This window comes from Martes martes, assembly GCF_963455335.1.
Source record: "Martes martes genome assembly, chromosome: 2".
Lineage (NCBI taxonomy): Eukaryota > Metazoa > Chordata > Mammalia > Carnivora > Mustelidae > Martes > Martes martes.
This window is the reverse complement of record NC_137889.1, coordinates 143,377,056-143,396,201: the sequence shown is the minus strand read 5'-3', so window position 1 is coordinate 143,396,201 and position 19,146 is coordinate 143,377,056. Positions and strand designations below refer to the sequence as shown.

The 19,146-nt window shown below is 54.3% G+C and overlaps 1 protein-coding gene across 1 annotated transcript in view; it reads right to left on the bottom strand.

Moving 5' to 3' along the window:
- Positions 1-4,087: 4,087 nt before the first annotated feature.
- Positions 4,088-19,146, bottom strand: part of LOC308338601 (epididymis-specific alpha-mannosidase-like) — a gene marked incomplete at both ends in the record, with an annotated part of 41,609 nt that continues 26,550 nt past the window's right edge. The window contains 10 exons of the mRNA XM_080796828.1: positions 4,088-4,215; positions 5,120-5,240; positions 6,076-6,188; positions 7,654-7,791; positions 9,952-10,144; positions 10,222-10,332; positions 11,440-11,692; positions 12,328-12,519; positions 15,853-16,109; positions 17,707-17,840. Of these exons, the coding sequence (XP_080652954.1) occupies positions 4,088-4,215; positions 5,120-5,240; positions 6,076-6,188; positions 7,654-7,791; positions 9,952-10,144; positions 10,222-10,332; positions 11,440-11,692; positions 12,328-12,519; positions 15,853-16,109; positions 17,707-17,840 (1,640 nt within the window). The remainder of the gene's footprint in view (positions 4,216-5,119; positions 5,241-6,075; positions 6,189-7,653; positions 7,792-9,951; positions 10,145-10,221; positions 10,333-11,439; positions 11,693-12,327; positions 12,520-15,852; positions 16,110-17,706; positions 17,841-19,146) is intronic.

Below are 19,146 nucleotides of genomic sequence, written 5' to 3'. Positions count from 1 at the left end.
GTACACATGTGTGTGCTTCACAGGTATATATGCATGCATGTGTGCATGCCTGAAAGTAAGCATAAGCATGTATGTATGTGGGTGGGGCAGGGGCACAGACAATGAAAAAGTGAACAAATAAATGAACAAAGACAATTTCAGAGAGATACTATGCTATGCTAAAACTAAAGCAGGTTGTTGGGACACAAAGCAAGGGGGCAGAGCTTCTTCAGACTGGATGGTCAAAGAATATATGACATTTGACATTTGAAGTAAATGACATTTGAACCAAAACTGGAAGAATAAGAAGGGGTAGATTTGGGGGTGGAGTTTCAAGGGGAGGACAGCAAGTGCCAATACTATACAGCAGCCACAACCCAGCCATGTTCTAGGAACAGAAAGTGGCTGGTGATTTTCCAGCATCCTGAGCAGGAGACAGTGTGGTAGGGTGAGGATGGGATATGGGGCAGGGCCAGGCCATTTGGGTGTGAGCTGGAGTTTGGGTTTATTCTGTGCATGAAGGGAAGGGTTTTAAGCAGATAGGTAACATGATCTTTCTCACATATTAAAAAGCCATTCGGGCTGCTTTCAGGAATAGATTGGAGGGAGCAGGGAAAGAAATGGAGACAATATTCTGAAGGTGTCTGGGGTCATCCTGACTAGAGATTGTGTCTCTGGAAACTGTGGTGGGTGGCCATGAATATGGAGAGAGTCAAAAGCATTTGAGATGTGTTGTGTAAATGGAGTCAACAAGAATATGAGCTAGACATGTGGGGTGCAGGGAAAGAGGCTGAGGACCACTGATGACAGTGAACACTCACCCTGTCAGGCACTACTCAAGTCCATTGTTGGAAGAGAGGGTAGGTATTGCTCAGCACCATGGAAACCAAAGGAGGGAACTGAGTCACAGAGAGCTAAGATCATGCAGCTAGAAGGTGCTGGAGCCAGATTAAAGAGAAGATGGAAAAGTTGGTGTAGGGTGGCATTGCTCACACCTGTGCAGGTGGGCACTGGGGTAGGTATGGGCTCCCAGCAAGGGCACTTAATTGGTTCAGAGGTATACAGATCTCTTGAATGTGATGAAGTAAGAATGGATTCATTTGGTTGGGTTTCTGGTAGATTTCCTGAACATGCCATTTCCTCTGGTGTAAAAGTTTCCACCCCACTCACTCATTTTTCTGCCAGAGGCTCAATTGATTTTTTTTTCATTGCACTTGCTAATTTCTAAATGGCATTTCAACTTTCTCTCCTGAATACCTCTTGTGCTTTAGCTCATAAATCTTTGACACATGGCACTGGCCTTCTGGATGATTATGGGAAGAACCAAGACACAGACTGATTTGCCATTTCTCAAGAAGGGCTCTGGGATAAGGCCTTCAGGTTTTACCCTTTGTTTTCAAGTTAGAGTGTCTTAATGTTGCAAGTGTCCTTTCTCAACCACAGGAAAACTAGTTTCATATACAATTTCCTGGCTAAGAGGTTCAAGGTGTTTTAAACACTGCAATTAAAACAGTGGCCAAATTATCCCTCTTAAGAATTGAACACTATGTGTCATTGTTTTATGCTCTGAAGCTCATTCTAACCTGTTACAGAATTTTCAGAGCTAAAAAGTACTTCAGTAATCATACACCTTCTTTTTTGATAGATAAGGAAACTGGGTTCTAAGCAAGGAGTGATATGCCCAGAAGGTCGGAGCTGATCTTGAGGGGACCAGTTCAGAGCAGGATATAGAGAGTGAGTAGATGGGCCTTACTTAGGATATCAGTTGACTGTTGCTATGTAACAAGCCACCCCCAAGTTCAGTGGTTTAAAATAACGACCATGTATTTGCTCATGATTCTGCAATCTAGACCAGGCTCAGCTGGGTGTTTCTTCTGCTGGTTAACCTTGGGTTACTCAGTGACCCCTGGCAATCATTCAGATACCAGCAGGGCAGAGACAGTCCAAGATGCATCAGCCAGATGGTTAGAACTGCTGGAGCCTGACAGAGCCTTTCCCTTTCTACATGGAGAGTCCAACAGGGTAGCCAATCAGAATCTGAGAGCAGCATCGTGGGCACTGGGCAAGTGGGAGCTGAGTGGGGCTTCCATTTGCCCATAAACAGCATCCAGATCACTGAATAATTTATGGTTCTTGCTTCCATCTTAAGAGAAGCTTTGGATCACCCTTACTTCCCCCAGAGTTGTAAAGGTCCTGGAGTTCCATGTCAGCATCTCAGCCAGGCTGGGCTGTGGCGGACCAGCTAGCAGGTGTGACACCCTCGGAGCTGCCTTGGCTGATGTGGCCGTTCCTCCCATGTCAGCATTTATTGCCATGAGCACCCAGCTCCCTCGGGTCCCTGAAGGATTTCAGATCACCCTCGGATCAGAGCAATTTGTTCCAGTGTCATGCTTTTGAACCACCAACCCTGGGTGCCTAGAGGGGGTGGGCCATGTGGGGCCCTGGAGCTCCAGTCTGGACATGGGATGAAGCCCCCAACACACTGCGGGACTCACGTCAGGTGACCGACCTGGTCATCCAGAGCCTTGACATGCACTCAGGACCCCTCCTGGGGGAGGCTGGGGCTGGGGTGAGGGTCCCTGGAGGAATGGGCCATTTCACGAGATGGGCAATCCCAAGCCAACTGCCCTGGATGCACGAGGTCAACGGGGCCGGGGTGACCCCCATCTTCCCCACTACATCCTTCTCTGAACAGAAGCCACAGACAACCTTCATTGCTGCAGCTTTGATCCAGGGATTAAACATTGATCAAGGGCCGTGTGTGCCTACGTCTGCTTCCAGCCTGGGGATACAGCGGAGAAAAGCCAGAAGTTTCCTCCTCTGTGAAGCACACGTCCAGGGGCAGGAGACAGCCGATCCCTGCCATAATGAACAAGGGCAGATGGAAGGGCCATGAAGGAAGAGAAAGTCTGGAAGGGGAGGAGATTGGCAGGGGGGAGGGCGGTGTTGGTGACACCTGCCATAGAGTGGTCAGAGGAGGTGATCTGGAGCAGAGACATGAATGAGCCAGGGAAGGAGTGGTGCAGGCCAGCTGGTAGGAGCTTCCAGGCAGAGGGAATGGCACGTGCCAAGACCCTGCGGTGGGACTGTGCTTGGGTGTCACAGGCATTGGGAGAAAGCTGATGTGGCAGACACAGAGAAGGATGGGACCTGAGGCTGAAGTACAAGGTGAAGCCCACAGGCAGCAGGAAGGACTCTGGATCACACTGACAGTGTCAAGAACCCAGACCACACAATGTGCTGAAGGCTTCCAGATCCCATCTGTCAGGTGCCCAGGACACAGCCTGGTACACACAAGAATGGAAATGAGGGGATACGGGCAGGCCCCTAAAGGTGCATCAAATGACAACGGACAGTCTGATTCCACTGCACTGTCGGTCCTCTGAGGCTTGGAACTCATACAGCTGAAGGTGCTGGGAATCCTCTTCAGGCTCCCACTCCCACCCCAGGCCCCTGTCCTAGGAGAGACTCACACGACACCGGGCACCTGGACCATTTCCGACACAGCCCATGGAGGGCCGCCCAGGAGCCCTGAAGTGACAGCAGAAGGAAACACCCAGCAGATCCTGGCCCCTGCTCTCAGCACCCCGCCTGTCAGGGCTCAGGCCTTGAGGCGTCTGCTCTTCCCACAAAGCCCGCTCTGGCCTGGGGGTCATCTTTCCACAACCTTCCTGAATGGACCCCTATGCCCCCCACACGGGTTCTGAAGGCCCCTGTCCCGGCAGGGTCCCCACCCACACCCATCATTAGGCACACAGTAGGCCTGCACATCACACTGGTGACCTGGGCAAGAGGGGGCGAGGCCTGTGTGGCAGGTGCCTTTCCTGTCACTCTGGGTACTCCCCTCTGCCTTATGTGAGCTTCCTGATGACTCCTGCACAGGCATGAGGAGTGTGAGTGTGCGTGCAAACATCACCCATGTGGGAGGATAGGAGAGGCCGGCTCTAGAGCCCCAGGAAAACATGTGAAACGCAATTTTTATTTAAAGCACAACAAAATCCCCAATATGACCATTTTCTGCATTAGCTTATCAGGGGGGTCCTCGCTTATCCTCCCATGCTGCTTTTCCATGTCGTGGGTCCTGTTCCTTTTCCTGGGGCTCCCAGGGTCACCCTGAGGTCACAGAGTCAGCCAAGAGCTCACTGCTACAAAAGTGGATGAAGAATGTCCGGATTTCCTTCGGGTAAATGGTGACCTTCATGCCTTGCAGGGATGTCGAGTGAGAGCTGGAGCTGCCTGGGGGAGCAGAGGTGGTCTGTCCTCAGAACCACCTGCTTCCCTGGGGTGTTTCCACCCAGATTCCCCTCATACACCACACCCACCTACACTCTAATGTGGCTCTTTGATGAAGGCCCTTGGCTGACCCATCCCGCCAGGACTCCCACTGCCCTGGGCCCCTTGCATTTTGGCCTTCCCATTAGCGTAATATATAGGTGGTCCTGGCCATACATGGCTTCATTTTCCATGGGGTGTAGCACTGAATTCCTAGAGCTTTCTCACTGAGGCCACCTGGTGGGGCTGCACTTTATATTACTGGGTTCCACTAAATTCAACCTTGAGAGGGAAACCTCTTCATCCATTCTTCCACCCATCCATCCATCCATCCATCCATGATCCACTAGTCTACCCATGAGAAAAAAGAACAAAGGGGAAAGGGGGAAAGGAGAATGGAGGAGGAACGTGGCCCATCCCTGGACTCCGCCAAGCTTCAGTAGGAGCGGGAGGAAGGAAGGAAGGAAGGAAGGAAGGAAGGAAGGAAGGAAGAGGACAATGGGGATCCAGGCAGAGGGAACAGCGTGGGAAAGACTGGGGACATGAAGCTGCCTGTGGTTCCCAAGAGCTCATAGTGATGTGTGTGGTGTGAGGCACATCATGACAGATGTCAGACCCCCTGGGATATGACTCACACAGGACAGAGGCAGGGGGTGTGGTCTGCAGACACACACACAGGCATGCACACACACACAGACCCATGGTAGATTCTGGATGGTACAGAATCAGAGAAGCCAAGTAGCCTGCTCAAGGTCACACAGGCCATAATGGGCAGAGCTGGGATCTAAAGAAGGTCTGGCCAGCTCCTGAGCCAGGCTGGGGGAAGGCTGGGATTCCCAGCCTCAGCCTCAACCAGGAGCTCTCAAACCTCTGTTGTGGGGACCATCCCGTGTCCTCCAGCTCCAGCGGTGCAGCGTGCTCACATCCCAGGTTCCTGTGAGCGAGCGCTCCTCCACCACCACCACGGACCCCAGCCCCTGCAGCACGACCTGACGGACAAGAGCACAGGGAGGGTGAGCTACCCCTGAAGCCCCAGATCAGAGCAGAAGCAAAGCAGGAGCAGGGGTGACACCCACGCTTGGGGCACAACACACCACCACATGAATTCGCCCAGCAAATCCCCAGAGGGAACTGTATGCCCAATTCATAGATGAGGACACTGAGGCTGGGACCAGCAGGCTTTCCCAGGTACTGCACTGGATAAGCATACACAGGGGAGGCAGGCACAGGAACTGCCTCCATCGTCCAGACCCCCTCTCCGCAGTATGGCTCAGGGGGTGCCCCAGGCTGAGGCCAGGAGTAGCTATCTATCCCCTGTGCCAAGAAATCAGGGACCCAATCTCCTGTGTGGGGACGGAGGCAGGTGGCCCTTTCTGGTCTGACAGGGAAGGGAGGGCTGGCCAGGAGGTTGGAGGCTTCTGGGGAAGCTTCCCTGCATTGACACAGGGAGAAAGCCCACAGAAGCAAGACCCCATTTGCCTCTGCCTTCCCGCTTCTGCAGACCTATCTGCTTGTAAGGTTGTGCCTGCAGGTGACCACAGAGGACAAGCCAAAGAGAAACAGCCAGAATGCTGGACACAGTGACCCAGGAAGGGACACAGTGACCCAGGAAGGGACCAGAGAAGAAGCAGCAGCAAGAATGCAGAGAGAGGAGGGCGGGATGCCCACGTGCCCCCACAGCACCCACTCCAGGGTGAGCGAGAGCACCCCAGGCATTTTTGCCGAGGTCTTTGCCAGAGGGGATTTTCACACTGGGGTTTGCCTGCCAGCTGGGGCTTCAGGCCACGGCCTGGGAGCCTGTCACAGGGGTCTGAGGGCCCTTACCTCCAGGTTCACACTCACAGGCTGAGACAGGACCGGGTCCTCCCCCACCTCATGCAGGTGATGGAGCCGCAGCAGGACACGGCGGAGGTCTGCCTTGGCCTTCCTTCCATGGCCTTCAGGGACACAAGGACCCCCATCAGAAATGATCCTCTAACTGGGCCCAGCACACGACACCTGCAGTTCCCTTCCTACCCTCATTCTCCCTGGGAGGTACTGACACAGTCCCTGTGATGCTATTGCTGCACACGGGGTGTGAAAATCCCTTCTTCCTGTTCCAGTGGGTGGTTATGGATTGGAGCCCTGGGGTCAGGCAGGTCCTCTGTCTCCAGATGATGGTGGGGGTGGGGATGGGGTGAGGATATGCTGATGTCCAGAACGACACAACTACTTCATAAGGTGGCTCTGAGCTCAGGGAGACAGGGTGGGGTGGGGGGGTGGTCTCACTCCATCCCCGAGATTCCCCTTGCTCTGCCCCTCACTCCTTGCTCTCCATGGAGGAGGGACCTTCATTCGACAGGTCTGGGGCACCCCCAGGCCAGCCCCTTTCTCCTCCTATTTGGGAGCCAGCTGTCTACAGGAGACCTATTCTCTTGCATTGGCCACGCACACCAGTGGGAAGGGAACGCTCTGCCTTGTAGGGAAGGCTCCCCACCCAGCATCTTCTGTGACAGGGGGATTCCTATAATGGGATTCAGTGCTAGAATGTCACTTGGCTGCAGGCATGAGCAATGGTCCCCAAGATCCACTTTATCAGATAAAAGTGTTATCTGGCCTGTTGCCTCTTCATTTTCCTCCTTCAATCTGCAGACTCCTACTGAGCCATCTTTGGTGACTGGCAGGACCTGGATGGGGCTCTAGGGGACAAGAGGGTGGCTCAGGGGCAGCCAGCTCTGCCTTTGAGTTGCTCACAGTGGAAAAGGGAAGATAAGGTGCAGCTGGAGCTTTGGCAACAGGAAGAATCAGTTTATGGCAAGTGTCACTTCCACCAGGAAGCCCTCCACGATGCCGTGCTGGGGGCTTAATGTGAACACCAACATCACTGGCTGGTGACTTGCCTGCTTCCCCCTCTAGATGGAGAGCTCTGTGAGTCCAGGGGCCTTGCCTACATTGGTCAATGCTGATTACCCAGTGCTGGGCACAAGAGATATTTGTTCAGTGAATGAATGGAAGCTCTGGACAATCATGCTTCCTGGGTTCAGAGGACGAGTGGGACTGGCTGTTCAGGGCTCCCAGAGGAGTCCCTGAGGAAGCAGGACTGCACTTCAGGCTGAGGGTCTGGCAGATGGTGGATGATGATTGAGGGTTGGTGGTGGGGTTAGCGGGGATCCATCAAAGAATGGGTGTGGACAGGTCCTGGTCTAGGGTCCATGTCCACAGTATACCCTGCTTACTGAGTGACCCTGGTCCCCCACAGCCTGTCTGTGGGCCTGGCCCTCCCCATTGGGTAGAGAAAGGGATAAGGTGACTGCAGAAGCAGGACAGCTCTGAGAGGGGCCCACTTTGTCTGGTGATGGACATGTGGCCAGGTTGCCATGGGGAGGGTGCCATGCGTCTGGCTCCCTTGGACACCTGCCTCACCTTTCTGGAGATTCTGCAGGTGCTCTCTGTGGTTGGAGCTGTAGTTCCAGCCTGGGATGCTGAGGATCTGCAGGTGAAGACTTGGGGGTAGAGTCACGGGCTCTTGCTGCTGGGGGCTTGGGTGATTCTGGGCAGTCTCTGAGGGGTGGACACACAGAGCCAGGAAAATGATTGGGCCCAGGCTCTTCCTCCTGGCAGTGGGAGCTCTGCACACCATGTGCCCTCATTCAGATCATCCAGCTCCTGCCCACGTGTGCCCCACAGGGAGGACAGCCTGAAGCACCTGCTGGTCCCTGAACTTCAGGGATCCCCTTTCGTGCCTTTGTCCATGGACATCATTCCACCTGGATGCCTTTCCTCCCACCTGTCCAGGGGCTCAGATCACAGAGCCTAAGAGCCAGAAGGATCCTGAATCTCTAGTCCAGCCATTTCAAAGTACAGATGGGGAGTCTACAGCCCAGAGAGGTGATGGGGTTTGTTCCAGATCACAGGGCGGGTTCAGGCAGAGCCTTGATTTCAATGCAAGCTGTGGGATGACAGCTCTTCTCTGGTTTTGTCATCCATGGCCCCCCTGCTCAGAAGGCACCTCAGCCCCCTCCTCCTTCCAGGAAAACCCCTTTCAACTCTGGGCTCCAGCTGGAGCACCATCTCCTTGCAGTCCCCAGGCCACAGTGATTGGTCCAGGCTCAGACCACAAGCTCCTCTTTGCACCAATCAGAAGCTTTCCATGGGACTTTTGCACCTGGCCTGGGAAGACTGAGCTCAGTCCTTCTGCAGGGGATGGGGTGGAAGGGGTGATGCATGACATAGGAGTTCACAGCCTCATCCCAGTAAGAGGGATAAAGAAGTTTGCAGAGAGAAGCACAGCTGAGAGTGAGGGAGAGGGATGGACTCGTCAAGGTCCACCCCTCTGAGCACCAACTGCACCCCTGCCCTTCCCACAGTCATGTGCAGGCACCTCGGATAGAGTTTGCTGAGGGCTCAGCCAGTAAATGTTTAATTTCTCTCACTTTCAACCAGGAGAGACCAGAGTGGGGCCAGTGGGAGATCCTGACCTAGCCATGGGCCCTCCTCAGGCACAGGGTCATCCCCCTCCATGGAAAGGGCTCCCAGCTTCCTGGAAGGAACAACTGACTCATCCTAGAGCACCAGCCTGCTGGCCAATCAGATCCCCTCTCTGGGAATTGGGAACCTGAGACCCAGGGGCAGGCAACTCATGGCATCCTGGAAGGATGATTGTGAACACCTGCTCCCCAGTGGCCCCCAGCTGCCCTGCCCCCACTTCGCCTGCCCACACCTCTTGTCCAGATGCTCTGAATCTAGGAGCTTGTCCACACTCCGCCCAACCAGCAGCCCCTTCCATGTCTATTACCTCCAAACAAGAGAAACTTAATGACCCCCTTCCAAGTTGATCCTGATCTTCTCCAGGCTCTTGGTCCCCAAAGCACAAGGCCACAGACTCTTACCCAGTACTTCTCCCTATGCTCCCTGAAGTTGGGATGTATATGAGCACAGCTCCCCAGTGGAGAGCTCAGGACAAATCCTTCAGGAGAGGCCTGGACTTACCCATCCCCAGTGTGCAGCACACAGCAGGCACTCATACGTGCTTCATACAAGAGTGAGCAACAGCCTTCTTGCCTCAAATACCTGGGAGGGCCCTGCTCTAAAACTGAGGCAAGGAGAAATTATAACCACATTCTTATCAAAACCTCTGCAAGTGAGTAGAACAGAAAAAGTTCAAGGATTAGTGAGACAGATATGACATTGTATCTAACTGTTTCATTCTTTAAATGCTGCTCCAATGTACCATCTCTAAACATGATCATTACCTATGTTCAATTATTTTTATACAGACACAGCCTGTTGTAAGTCAGTAGGGGTTTGAGTGGAAGGAGTTCATGAGCTTTGCAGATCAGACCATGGAGAGGAATCTCCCTCACCGGGTGACAGCATACCGAGAAGTCACATAAAGCAAGTCTTTTAATGTTGATCTTCTATCTGTGAAGCCATATGTGTTATATTAAGAAAGAAAAAGAGACATCAGAGCAAAAATGAAGGAAACTCAGGGAAAAGGTAGAAGGTGGAAAGGGTGTGTCTCAGAAATGCTCCCACCACCTATAGGAGCTTGAGTGAACCCTGAACCTCTTTGCCCGAGTTTGCCTACACCTTATATGAGGACGTTGGATCAGAGACCCTGAGCTCCCTTCTGCCCAACGTTGTCCAGATCAGTGGTGGTCCACACCCCTCCCCAGGTCTACTGGGCCAGGTGGGCTCATTCTGGTATGAACACTCCCTTACCATTCAGCTCTCTTAACAGCACTACAGGTCTGTGCTGTAGCTCCAGCCCACTCCTCTGGCGCAGGCCCGCAGTGAGTGGCTGGGGTCCTAGCAGGAGCCAGAGCACGGGGTGGACAACAGAGGTGTCGTCCAGTGTGAGGTCATAATCCAGAGACCAGTCAAAGTTGTTCCACAGCTGGCGATGGAGCATGACCTGCAGGGGAGAGCTGTCTGACAGGCCCCCCTCCCACCTGCTCCCACCCTGGGTGGCCAGGAGTATCCATTTCCTACCTCTACCTGGCCATTTCCTTGGCTGGAGATGCCATGTGCCTGCTCGGACAGCAGCACCAGCCTGCTTTGGCTGTCCTCGATGAAGGCAGACTGAACCATGGGGTAGTAATTCTGTGCACACAAACATGGCCAGACTGGCTGTCAGGGCAAAGTATGGGCAGGACTGCTGGTCGGGGTCCCCCTCAGGCAACCCCTGCCTGTCCCCCACACAGGAACAGCAACTACTCAGGATGCAGCAGGAAGATTATGGTAGAGGCTCTGACCATAGAGCCCAACAGACTGTCATTCACATGCAGATGCACTGCTTCCTGCCCATCTGGACTGAACCCACTCAATCCCCAGTTTCCCTACCGATACAATGGGGCCAAGACCCACTGCGCACATTCCTGCAGGAGTGACAAGGGGGTGTGTGGGTCCACCTGCTATGGGTGCAGGGCTGAGGGTTGCTACAGAGACAAAGGACTGAGTCTGGTCTGGGGCAGCAGCCACACTCCCCATGCTCTGTGCTCTGCTGGAGCAAATGGCCTGGAAGGACCCAAAAGGACGGTAAGGAGCCCCTGAACAGCATGGGAGAGTGAGCAAGCAGGGATGAAGGGACCAGAACTCACAAGCAGAGCAGGGTGGGGACATACCCTTCTGGGTCCCCTGGGTGAAGTAAGAACTAATGATTACTGGGGTCACAGGAGACCCCCCAAGGGGCTTCACCTGGATTGTTCCCATTGACCCTCCCAGCCCTGGGGACCGATGTTATTCCCTCCATCAGGACAGCGTGGAGCCATAGCGAGGCCAACCCACTTGCCCAGGGTCACAGAGCTGGAGCCCTGGGATGGGGGAGCTGATGTGTGGCCTCGGGCCACACTCATCACCTTGAACGAGCTGCCAGGCAGTGTCTCTGCCACAGCACCTGGCAGGGGTCAGGCCCTCTAAGCCTTTGACCAGCATCAGCTCAGAAATCTCACAACGACCCCCCGAGGAGCCACTCACCTTACACAAAGGAAACCAAGGCACAGACAGGGACAGGGACAGCCCAGTGCCTATGGTGGTACCGGATTTCAGACACCAGGGGTGACCCGAGATGGGGTCCTCCACCCCTAGCAGCACAGGTGGGCAAGGGGGCTCTCAGGTGGTGCTAGAATGGGCTTCCTGCTCTGGCCTTCTGGAAAAGGGCCATCAGGGCCGCCCCATGGGCGCAGGTCCAGCAGGCATCCTAGGGCCTACCCGAGCAATGCTGTTGGTCGCGTGTTCCCGGAAGACTCTCCGCTGCATCTGGAAACCGTTGCTGTCTGAGTAGAGGATTTGCCGGTTGTGGAGACTGGTGCTGGTCCTCAGGATGGCCTCATGGTTCAGCTCCAAGGGGCCCACCCAGTACTCCTGCTCAATGCGACGGCAGAGCATCTCCCCACCATGGCCGACCGGCACGTGGGTGAGCCGGGAGTACATGGCATATGTGTGATTCTGGTCTCTCTCCTTCCTGGAATTGGGACTCATTGAGTCAGGCTCTGGGAACTCTGCAGGCATTCCTCCCTCCTCCTTCCCTCCTTCCCTTCCTCGCTCCCTCCCCATTTGTCTTCCTCTCTTCTTTCCGTCTTTCCTCTCTTTCTTCTTCCTTCCTTCCTGTTTCCATGACCCCTTCTCTCCCTCCCTCCTTCTTGCAGTCAGGCAGAGAGTCAGGGAACCATCCTGGAAAATATAATGGGAAGAGTCTGGTCCCCTGATAATACGGAGCTGGGGGGCCTGACCTGGGTGGCTTAGGTCTGTGCTGTCACACCACTTCTGGTGTAAGTCATTATCCTTGTGGGTTCCTGCCCCAACTCTGACATTGGACACCTGCCAAGAGGTACAGCCCATGCAGTGGGGCCAGGATGCCCCACTCTGGAACAATCATGTCTGCATCAAGCTCCCATCAAAAACGAGCTGGTATCAGGAACACACATGGACCCTGACTCCCTCCGGGAACAAGCTGGTGTCAGGGACACGCATGGGCCCCAACTCCCTCCGGGAACGATCTGGTATCAGGGACACACATGGGCCCCGACTACCTCTGGGAACGAGCTGGTGTCAGGAACACTCATGGACCCTGACTCCCTCATACACATACCAGCGTACCTGTAGAAGAACTGCCGGATCTCGGTCATGAGCTTTCCTGCCACAATCTCCAACTCCACACCCTCCCATGCAGGCTCAGCGGTCCCGTTGGGTGAAAATAGGTGGTTATTAGAAATGAGTTCCTCAAACTCAAGATTGTTGACACGGTACTCCATGAACTCCTGGGTCACCCGCACTGTGCTGTTACTCTCCCTGCAGGGACAGGAAAGGGAAAGTAGTATTCTCTTCATGCACATGTGTCCCAAGCATTGTCCTTGTCATCTGGGAGCTGGTGAAGAGCCTTCTATGCAGACACCCACCTCCACCAGAAGTAGAGTAAAGAGACCTCAGCAGAACCTTGGTGACAGTCACGAGGCCACTCGGTGACACCTATGCACGTGGTTCAGATAAAGTCCGTGAGACACCCTCTCCCCTGAGCCAAGTGGCCTTAGATCCTTCCATGTGCTGGGGAGACCTCACACAGGAGGGCGACAGAGGCTGCATAACAGGCCTCCGAGAGCATAAGCAGAGGGTATTGAAGCTACCCAGAGGGAATGTCCCCTGGAGGTGTTGCCTAGTCATCAGGCGGCCAGCAGGGCCACCCCACACCTTTCAGAGGGACCCCAAGGAGCACAAGCAAGGACTTCATCATACAGAACCCCAGGCATCCAGATGTGAGGATCCAACACCTTCACTCACTTCACCGCCTCCTCCTAACTCCCGAGGGCAGGGAATATGAACCCACCTCACTCCCGAGGCCCGCGAGCCTGGGGGCCCTGATCCCTGGCACAGGACCTCATGTCTGGGAAGAGCCCTAGCCAGGACTCAGGTTCTGTTCCAACCTCACAATCTGGGCTCATTCCATTCGGTTCAGATACTGGGGTTGGGACGGAGGGTTGGGTAAGAGTGGGCAGGAACTCAGAGCCCTGTAGACACATGGATGGTGTAGACACGTGTATAGATTGTACCTCTGTGTGTGGTCAAGGCACAGCCATGTACTGGGATTGGGGCATGGGGCTGCAGGTGTAAAATATAAATAAGTGTCCCTTCCACACCCATTTGGGGAATTTCTGTGCTTTTGTGTTGGGCATGGATGGGAAGGCAGGGGGTCATCTGAGAAGGGCCCCTCTGGCCCCTCTGAAGAGGCCAGAAAAGGCCCTGCTCATTAGTCTGGCCCAAACCCTTTCCCTTCTGGCTGCAGGCTCCCTGCCGCCCACTCCCTGCATCAGCTCCACAAGGTGCCATCAGATAGACTGAAAGAGTAAAACATGTTCCATCTGCTGTGGGAATAACACAGAGCCTGAGATAGGACGAGACACTCATGCCCATGGCAGCATGGACAGACCTTGGACACACAATGCTAGGGGAAGGGAGCCACAGGGCTGCATGGAGTTCATCCTCTGGTATGAAATGTCCAATTTAGACAAATCCAGAGACAGAGAAGGGTCAGAGGGGCCATGACTGGTGATGCTCACATGGGCTTTGAGTGTTCTAACCCCACAGACAGGGAGCATTTCCATGGCTGAGCTGCATGGTCAGCAAATTCTACCCATGGTGCTGTCCTGTGACAAAGAAGGTCCCTTCACTCAGCCTGCCCTGGGGTGGTCTCTGTACACGATGGCCACCCCCTTGGGCCCTGCACAGGAGGTTCCTGCCACGGAACAGTTGTCCCCTCATCTGTGCACGTGGATTCTCTGGCCCTTCCAGTCCTCGGGCCTGGCTCCAGGTGCCTCCTGCCCACCAAGACTCCTCTGAGCCACTGCCCTCCATTTCCACAGATCCTTCTCTCTGTGACCAGTGGTCAGACACTGGGCCATCAGTTTACCCTGGAGGGGATTTCAGGGACCCTAAGGAGCACCCAGTCCTCACCCAGCCAAAAGGAACAGAGACAGACAGGGGTGAGGGGATGATCAGCAGGCCAAGAATGTACTACTAGACATGCTGAGTAAAGGGTCATGGCTGAGGATGAGGCCTTCATGAACTGCACATAGGGAAGGCAAGGTGGGGCTGCCCCAGCAAGGGCTGTCTAGTTGGGCATCAGGCCTGACTGGACAAGCAACCCAAGACCAGCCTGGGGTCTCTCCTCTTACCAGGGATGCTCAGAAGTTGCCTGGCCAGCCCGGGTTCTACTGCTCTCCCCATCTTCCCCTCCCCACCCAAGCTGGCTGTAGTCAGCTCCTTCTACCTGCCACGCCCTCTCTCAAGGGGATCTTTAGAATGATGAAGGACACAGTTCTGATGGGGTCCCCCTATGGAGAACTTCCTAGTGCGGTGAGGCTCCAGAGCTGTGCACAGCTGCCCTCAGGGTGAGCTCCAGGTACCACTCACCTCACACCCATGCTCCTCTCTCCCTTCTCTTTCCTTCCCCTCACTTTCTGCCAGCAACTCCTCCCAGACTTCCTGTTCCTCCTCCACTTCCAATCCAGTTGGAAGGTCACATCAGGAAATGCAGCTGGAATGCAACTTTCTGGGATGTGGCCTGGGGGTGGACAAGGCTGGCCCCAAAACATCTGAGAGGCTTTTATCTGGGAGATACCTGCTTTCTTTGCTATTAACAATTACTGAATGAATGGATGTGTAAATGGATGGATGGTTGGATGGAGGGATGGATGAAAGGAATGATAAACAGACATGGATAGGTCAAATGATAAGTGGATGGATGGATGTGTGTAGGTGTGAATGAATCGGTAAGTAGGTGGATATGCAGATGTATGGGAGAGTGTGTGGTTAGGTATGTAGGCATGTAGATATATGAATGGATAAGTTGTGAGTGAATGGATGGGTGGATGGTTGAGTGAGTGAGTGGACGGATGGATGGTTGTATGGTAGGATGAATATAGAGACGACTGGGAGGATAGTGGATAGATGGAAGAATGGGTGTTTGGATATACGCATGAATGGAGGATGATGGATGGGAGGGTGTGTGGGAGGGGTAGCTGATGGGTGGCTGGGTGCTTTGGTGTGTGGATATAAAACGATGGTTGGAGGAGGTTAGTGGATGGAGGGGTGGTTGGTTAGTTGAATAAACAGATGATCAAGGATAGTTGATGGAGGGAAGGAATGATGGATGAAAGGAAGGAAGGAGAAGAAGGTTATTATTGGTTGGATGGACAGATGGATGGACAGAAAAGCAGATACATGGGTAGATCAAAGGATAAGTGATAGATGTATGTGTGGGAGTGAATGAGTGGTAAGTAAGTGGTATATGGATGGACAGGGAGTGGATGGATGGAAGAATGGATGGATGGATGGATAGATGGAGGGATGCATGGATGGGTGGGTGGATGACAGGTAAGCCGATGAATGGATGGGTGGTTATTGGATATGGATTGGATATGGATCAATAGCTGTGGCACAAGGGTCAAGATAGGCTTTCTTGTACTGGTCTGGTCTCACAAACACAAAAATTAAAATGGTAATACAGGAGGGCCTTCACCCCTTTCTGGTGATTCCCCCAGCAGGCAAGGACGCAGGCAGGTGGGGAAATGATATGCCCAGGTCTCAGCATATGCCTCTGCTTCAGAGTCAACAATGGCTGTGCCTCACCTCTCCAAGATGCTGTGCATCAGGTTAGTGTCAGAATCCAGGAACACAGTGTAACAGTCATTCTCCACACGAATTAGGTGCCTGCCACCTGAACCAGCATGTGTCTTTGTCCTGCGGACAAATTTGGATGTTTTGACAGGTGTGGCACCCTGGGTCCCCTGGGCGCGCCTGATACTGAAGTGTCGGTAACTGAGGCCCGGGATTGTGGTCAGCACATGCAAGTCATAAACAGTTTCCTTCTCCTTCGATTCCTGGACCTGCAACACCAGCAGAACAAAACAATATGGTGGGTTTCAGGACAGGAGAACCCTCAGTGTCCTCACTATACTGTGATTGCACACCTCCTGGGCAGGGTTCTCATTACCAATGGACAGTAGGGTCTTTCCATCGTTGGTCTGTGCTGAGTTCCCTTCAGGCATCCTCCCTGCTCACAAGGATCCTGCCCCAGCACCATCTCCCTCCCTAGCTTCCCTCACTCCTCAGACTTCAGCATCAGCCACTGCCCTCCCTTCTCAGCACCCCTGCTGTTTCTTACCTCGGAGCCTTTGCTCATGCTATTCCCCCTTCCTGGAGGGCCTTCTCTCTGAAGCCCCTTATTTCACACCCTCCAATTTCCCCAGGGGACGTTTTTCTGTTCACCCCACCATCTTCCTCATCACCCTGTCCCCTGACCTGGGAGGGATGGAGGAGGACACTGGGCACACCCAACCGAGCCCCTCACTCTCCAGGGGAAGAATGCAGCATCTGAGCCCCTATGGGAAGTTTGGGGGCCCTATCAGCAAGCCGAGGCTGGCTGCACACACCATCCCACCCAAGCTTTGTGAGACATACATACCCTGTCTCTGCCCCCATCCAGCTCTGTCAATCTTCCTCGTCAGAACACAACCATCTGTCACATTCCACACATTCTTATTTGGTTTCCTGCCTATTCCCCAGGATGAGAATATGAGTCCTCTGTGGACAGGGACTTCATGGGCTTGGTTATTAAGGAAGCTCAGAACCTAGGCCAGAACCTGACACACAGTAGGACTCCAAAATATTTGTTGAGTGCATTTACTCAGAGTGGTGTTGCGTGTGGGTGAAGAGGAGGCTGCTAGGGGTTGGGTCTGCTGAAACCAACACCATCCCGTCTTCCTACCCAGGTCAGATGAACTCCTTCTCCTCCTGCATCAACCAAGGTCTGCTACCGTGGCTCCGCAGGTCATCACTCCACACCACACATGTCCTTTAAGTGTCTGATCCGCCCATTCCCCATGGTGGTGCTGTTGTCCAGGACCATAATGTGCCTCCGGGAGTGTTTGCTGAGTGGCTGATGTCAGCAACTCCTGCACGTCTGCAGGGAAACCCTGGCACTGGGGGACAGGCAGGGTCCCTGGGCCCCTCGGCTGGTTCCAGGCAGTGGTAGGAAATGAGGACAGACCACACACACACTGGTGTCTGCGTGTGCGGACACAGGCAGCTGGGCCAGCCCGGACCATCAGCACCTCTGCAAAGTGTCCCTCTGAAGACTCCTGAGGTCCTGTCCACAGAAAGTGGATGTTTGCATGAGAACATAAATATGCCCCATGTCCAGGGCATGAGGAGAAGCCTCCCAACTAGGGCAGGCCACCCAGGAGACCCTCCAGGGAAGGGACAGTGCTGGGACTTCTGGGCACTTCAGATGCTCACAGACCAGTGAGAGTTTTCTTGTAGATCCCACTGACCTTACTAGATAAGGGTCTCCATGGGGTGTCTTCCAGGTGTGGCCCCAATGGCCACGTGTTCACGTGAACTGCTTGCACTGCAGGAAGTGCCCTACTGGAAAAGACGTCAGCAGCAGCAAGTGTGCCCCTGTGCATGCTGTCAGGGCCATACCTGTGCAGCCACCGGCTGGCCGAACTCATCTGTGACGTTGACCCTGGAGAAGCCCACAGTCAGGGTAATAAGGGTGGTGACCGTCCAGGCCAGAGGGTTGTAGACCACGGCAATGTGTCCCCCAGCTTCTGGGTCTGCACACAGAGAACTGGCCTTACCTGCTGCCATTGGACTCACCCAGCACCCCTGGGGGTCCCTGGTTACATGGGAAACTGAGGCAGAAGAGACACATTCCTGCAGAGCTACTGGGGGAACTGAGTATAGGACCAGTGGGCTAGTGCACTCCTACACCAGCAGGCCCCATACTCTGCTCAGGGCTCTGTGTCCATTCCCCAGGCCAGGGATGCTGGAAGGGATCACACTGTGTCCTTTTGGACAGAGAGGATCCCTGTGCTCCTTACACATCACCCCCTGACAGCCCCATTAGACTGACCAGGGAACTGAGGCCCCGAGAAATACAGTCACCTCTCTGACCTGACCAGCTACTAAGGTGTAGCTCCCAACCTTTGAGTCCTTGGCATTGGGAAGGACTGGAGAATTTCCAGAAGGCTGGAGGTCCAGTCCAATCACCTAGCCCAGTGTCTGAGCCCCAGTGATGTGGCCCTGGGTTCCTTCTCTGTTCATTCTTTACTCCCAGTGAGGTAAACTCTGCTCATGTCTGATGAATCCTGGACCCCTGAACACATCACACACTTTCCAGCCCCCTGCCCCTGCCCAGGCTGTTCCCTGTGGCTGGACATCTTTCCTGACCTCCACCCCTTCATTGCTCAGGCAAGTCACGCTGGTGAGGTCATGGGAATAGACGGCCCCACCTGGCAGGGGAATCAGACCCCAGTTCCAGCTCTGCTGCTTCTCTCTGTCCCAGCCAACCCCCAGATCTGTGGGCTGGGACCCTGGGCACTGCGGGCATGGTCCCCAGGGGCCTTCACTGGTCTGAAGGTCAGATGGCATTGCCGGCAGAGGCAGATGGAGGGAAATGCAGGCCCAGTGAGCAGGGAGGTCAGATGTGAGGGTGCACCATGACAGAGCACAGGCTGAGGTGTCATGCTGAGAAGGGTGCAGCAGGCCTTGTGCACATGACATCAGGCACTGGGAGGGAGGCTGAGGTGTCCCGGTGCCCCTAGGACTTTCTGGTTCACAATTCCTCAGTCTCAGGCTGCATGACCTGTTACTCTGGACGTGTGAAACCTTCAAAGGGCCCGGAATCAGCACCCAAACTGAACTTAGGAGGGAGTTGGGCAATCCAGATGGGGTCATGTCCCTGAGAACACCTGTATCCTCTGCAATCCTGCAGCTCAGTCCCTGGGTTCAATCCTAGCTCTGCTCCTCCCAGCTGGGTGACCCTGGGCATGTCCACAATCTCTGTTTCTGGTGTGCCCTCAGCTACACAGTGAGGACAAGAGCACCTCTTAGCTTACAGACACTCCAGGCATAGCAGTA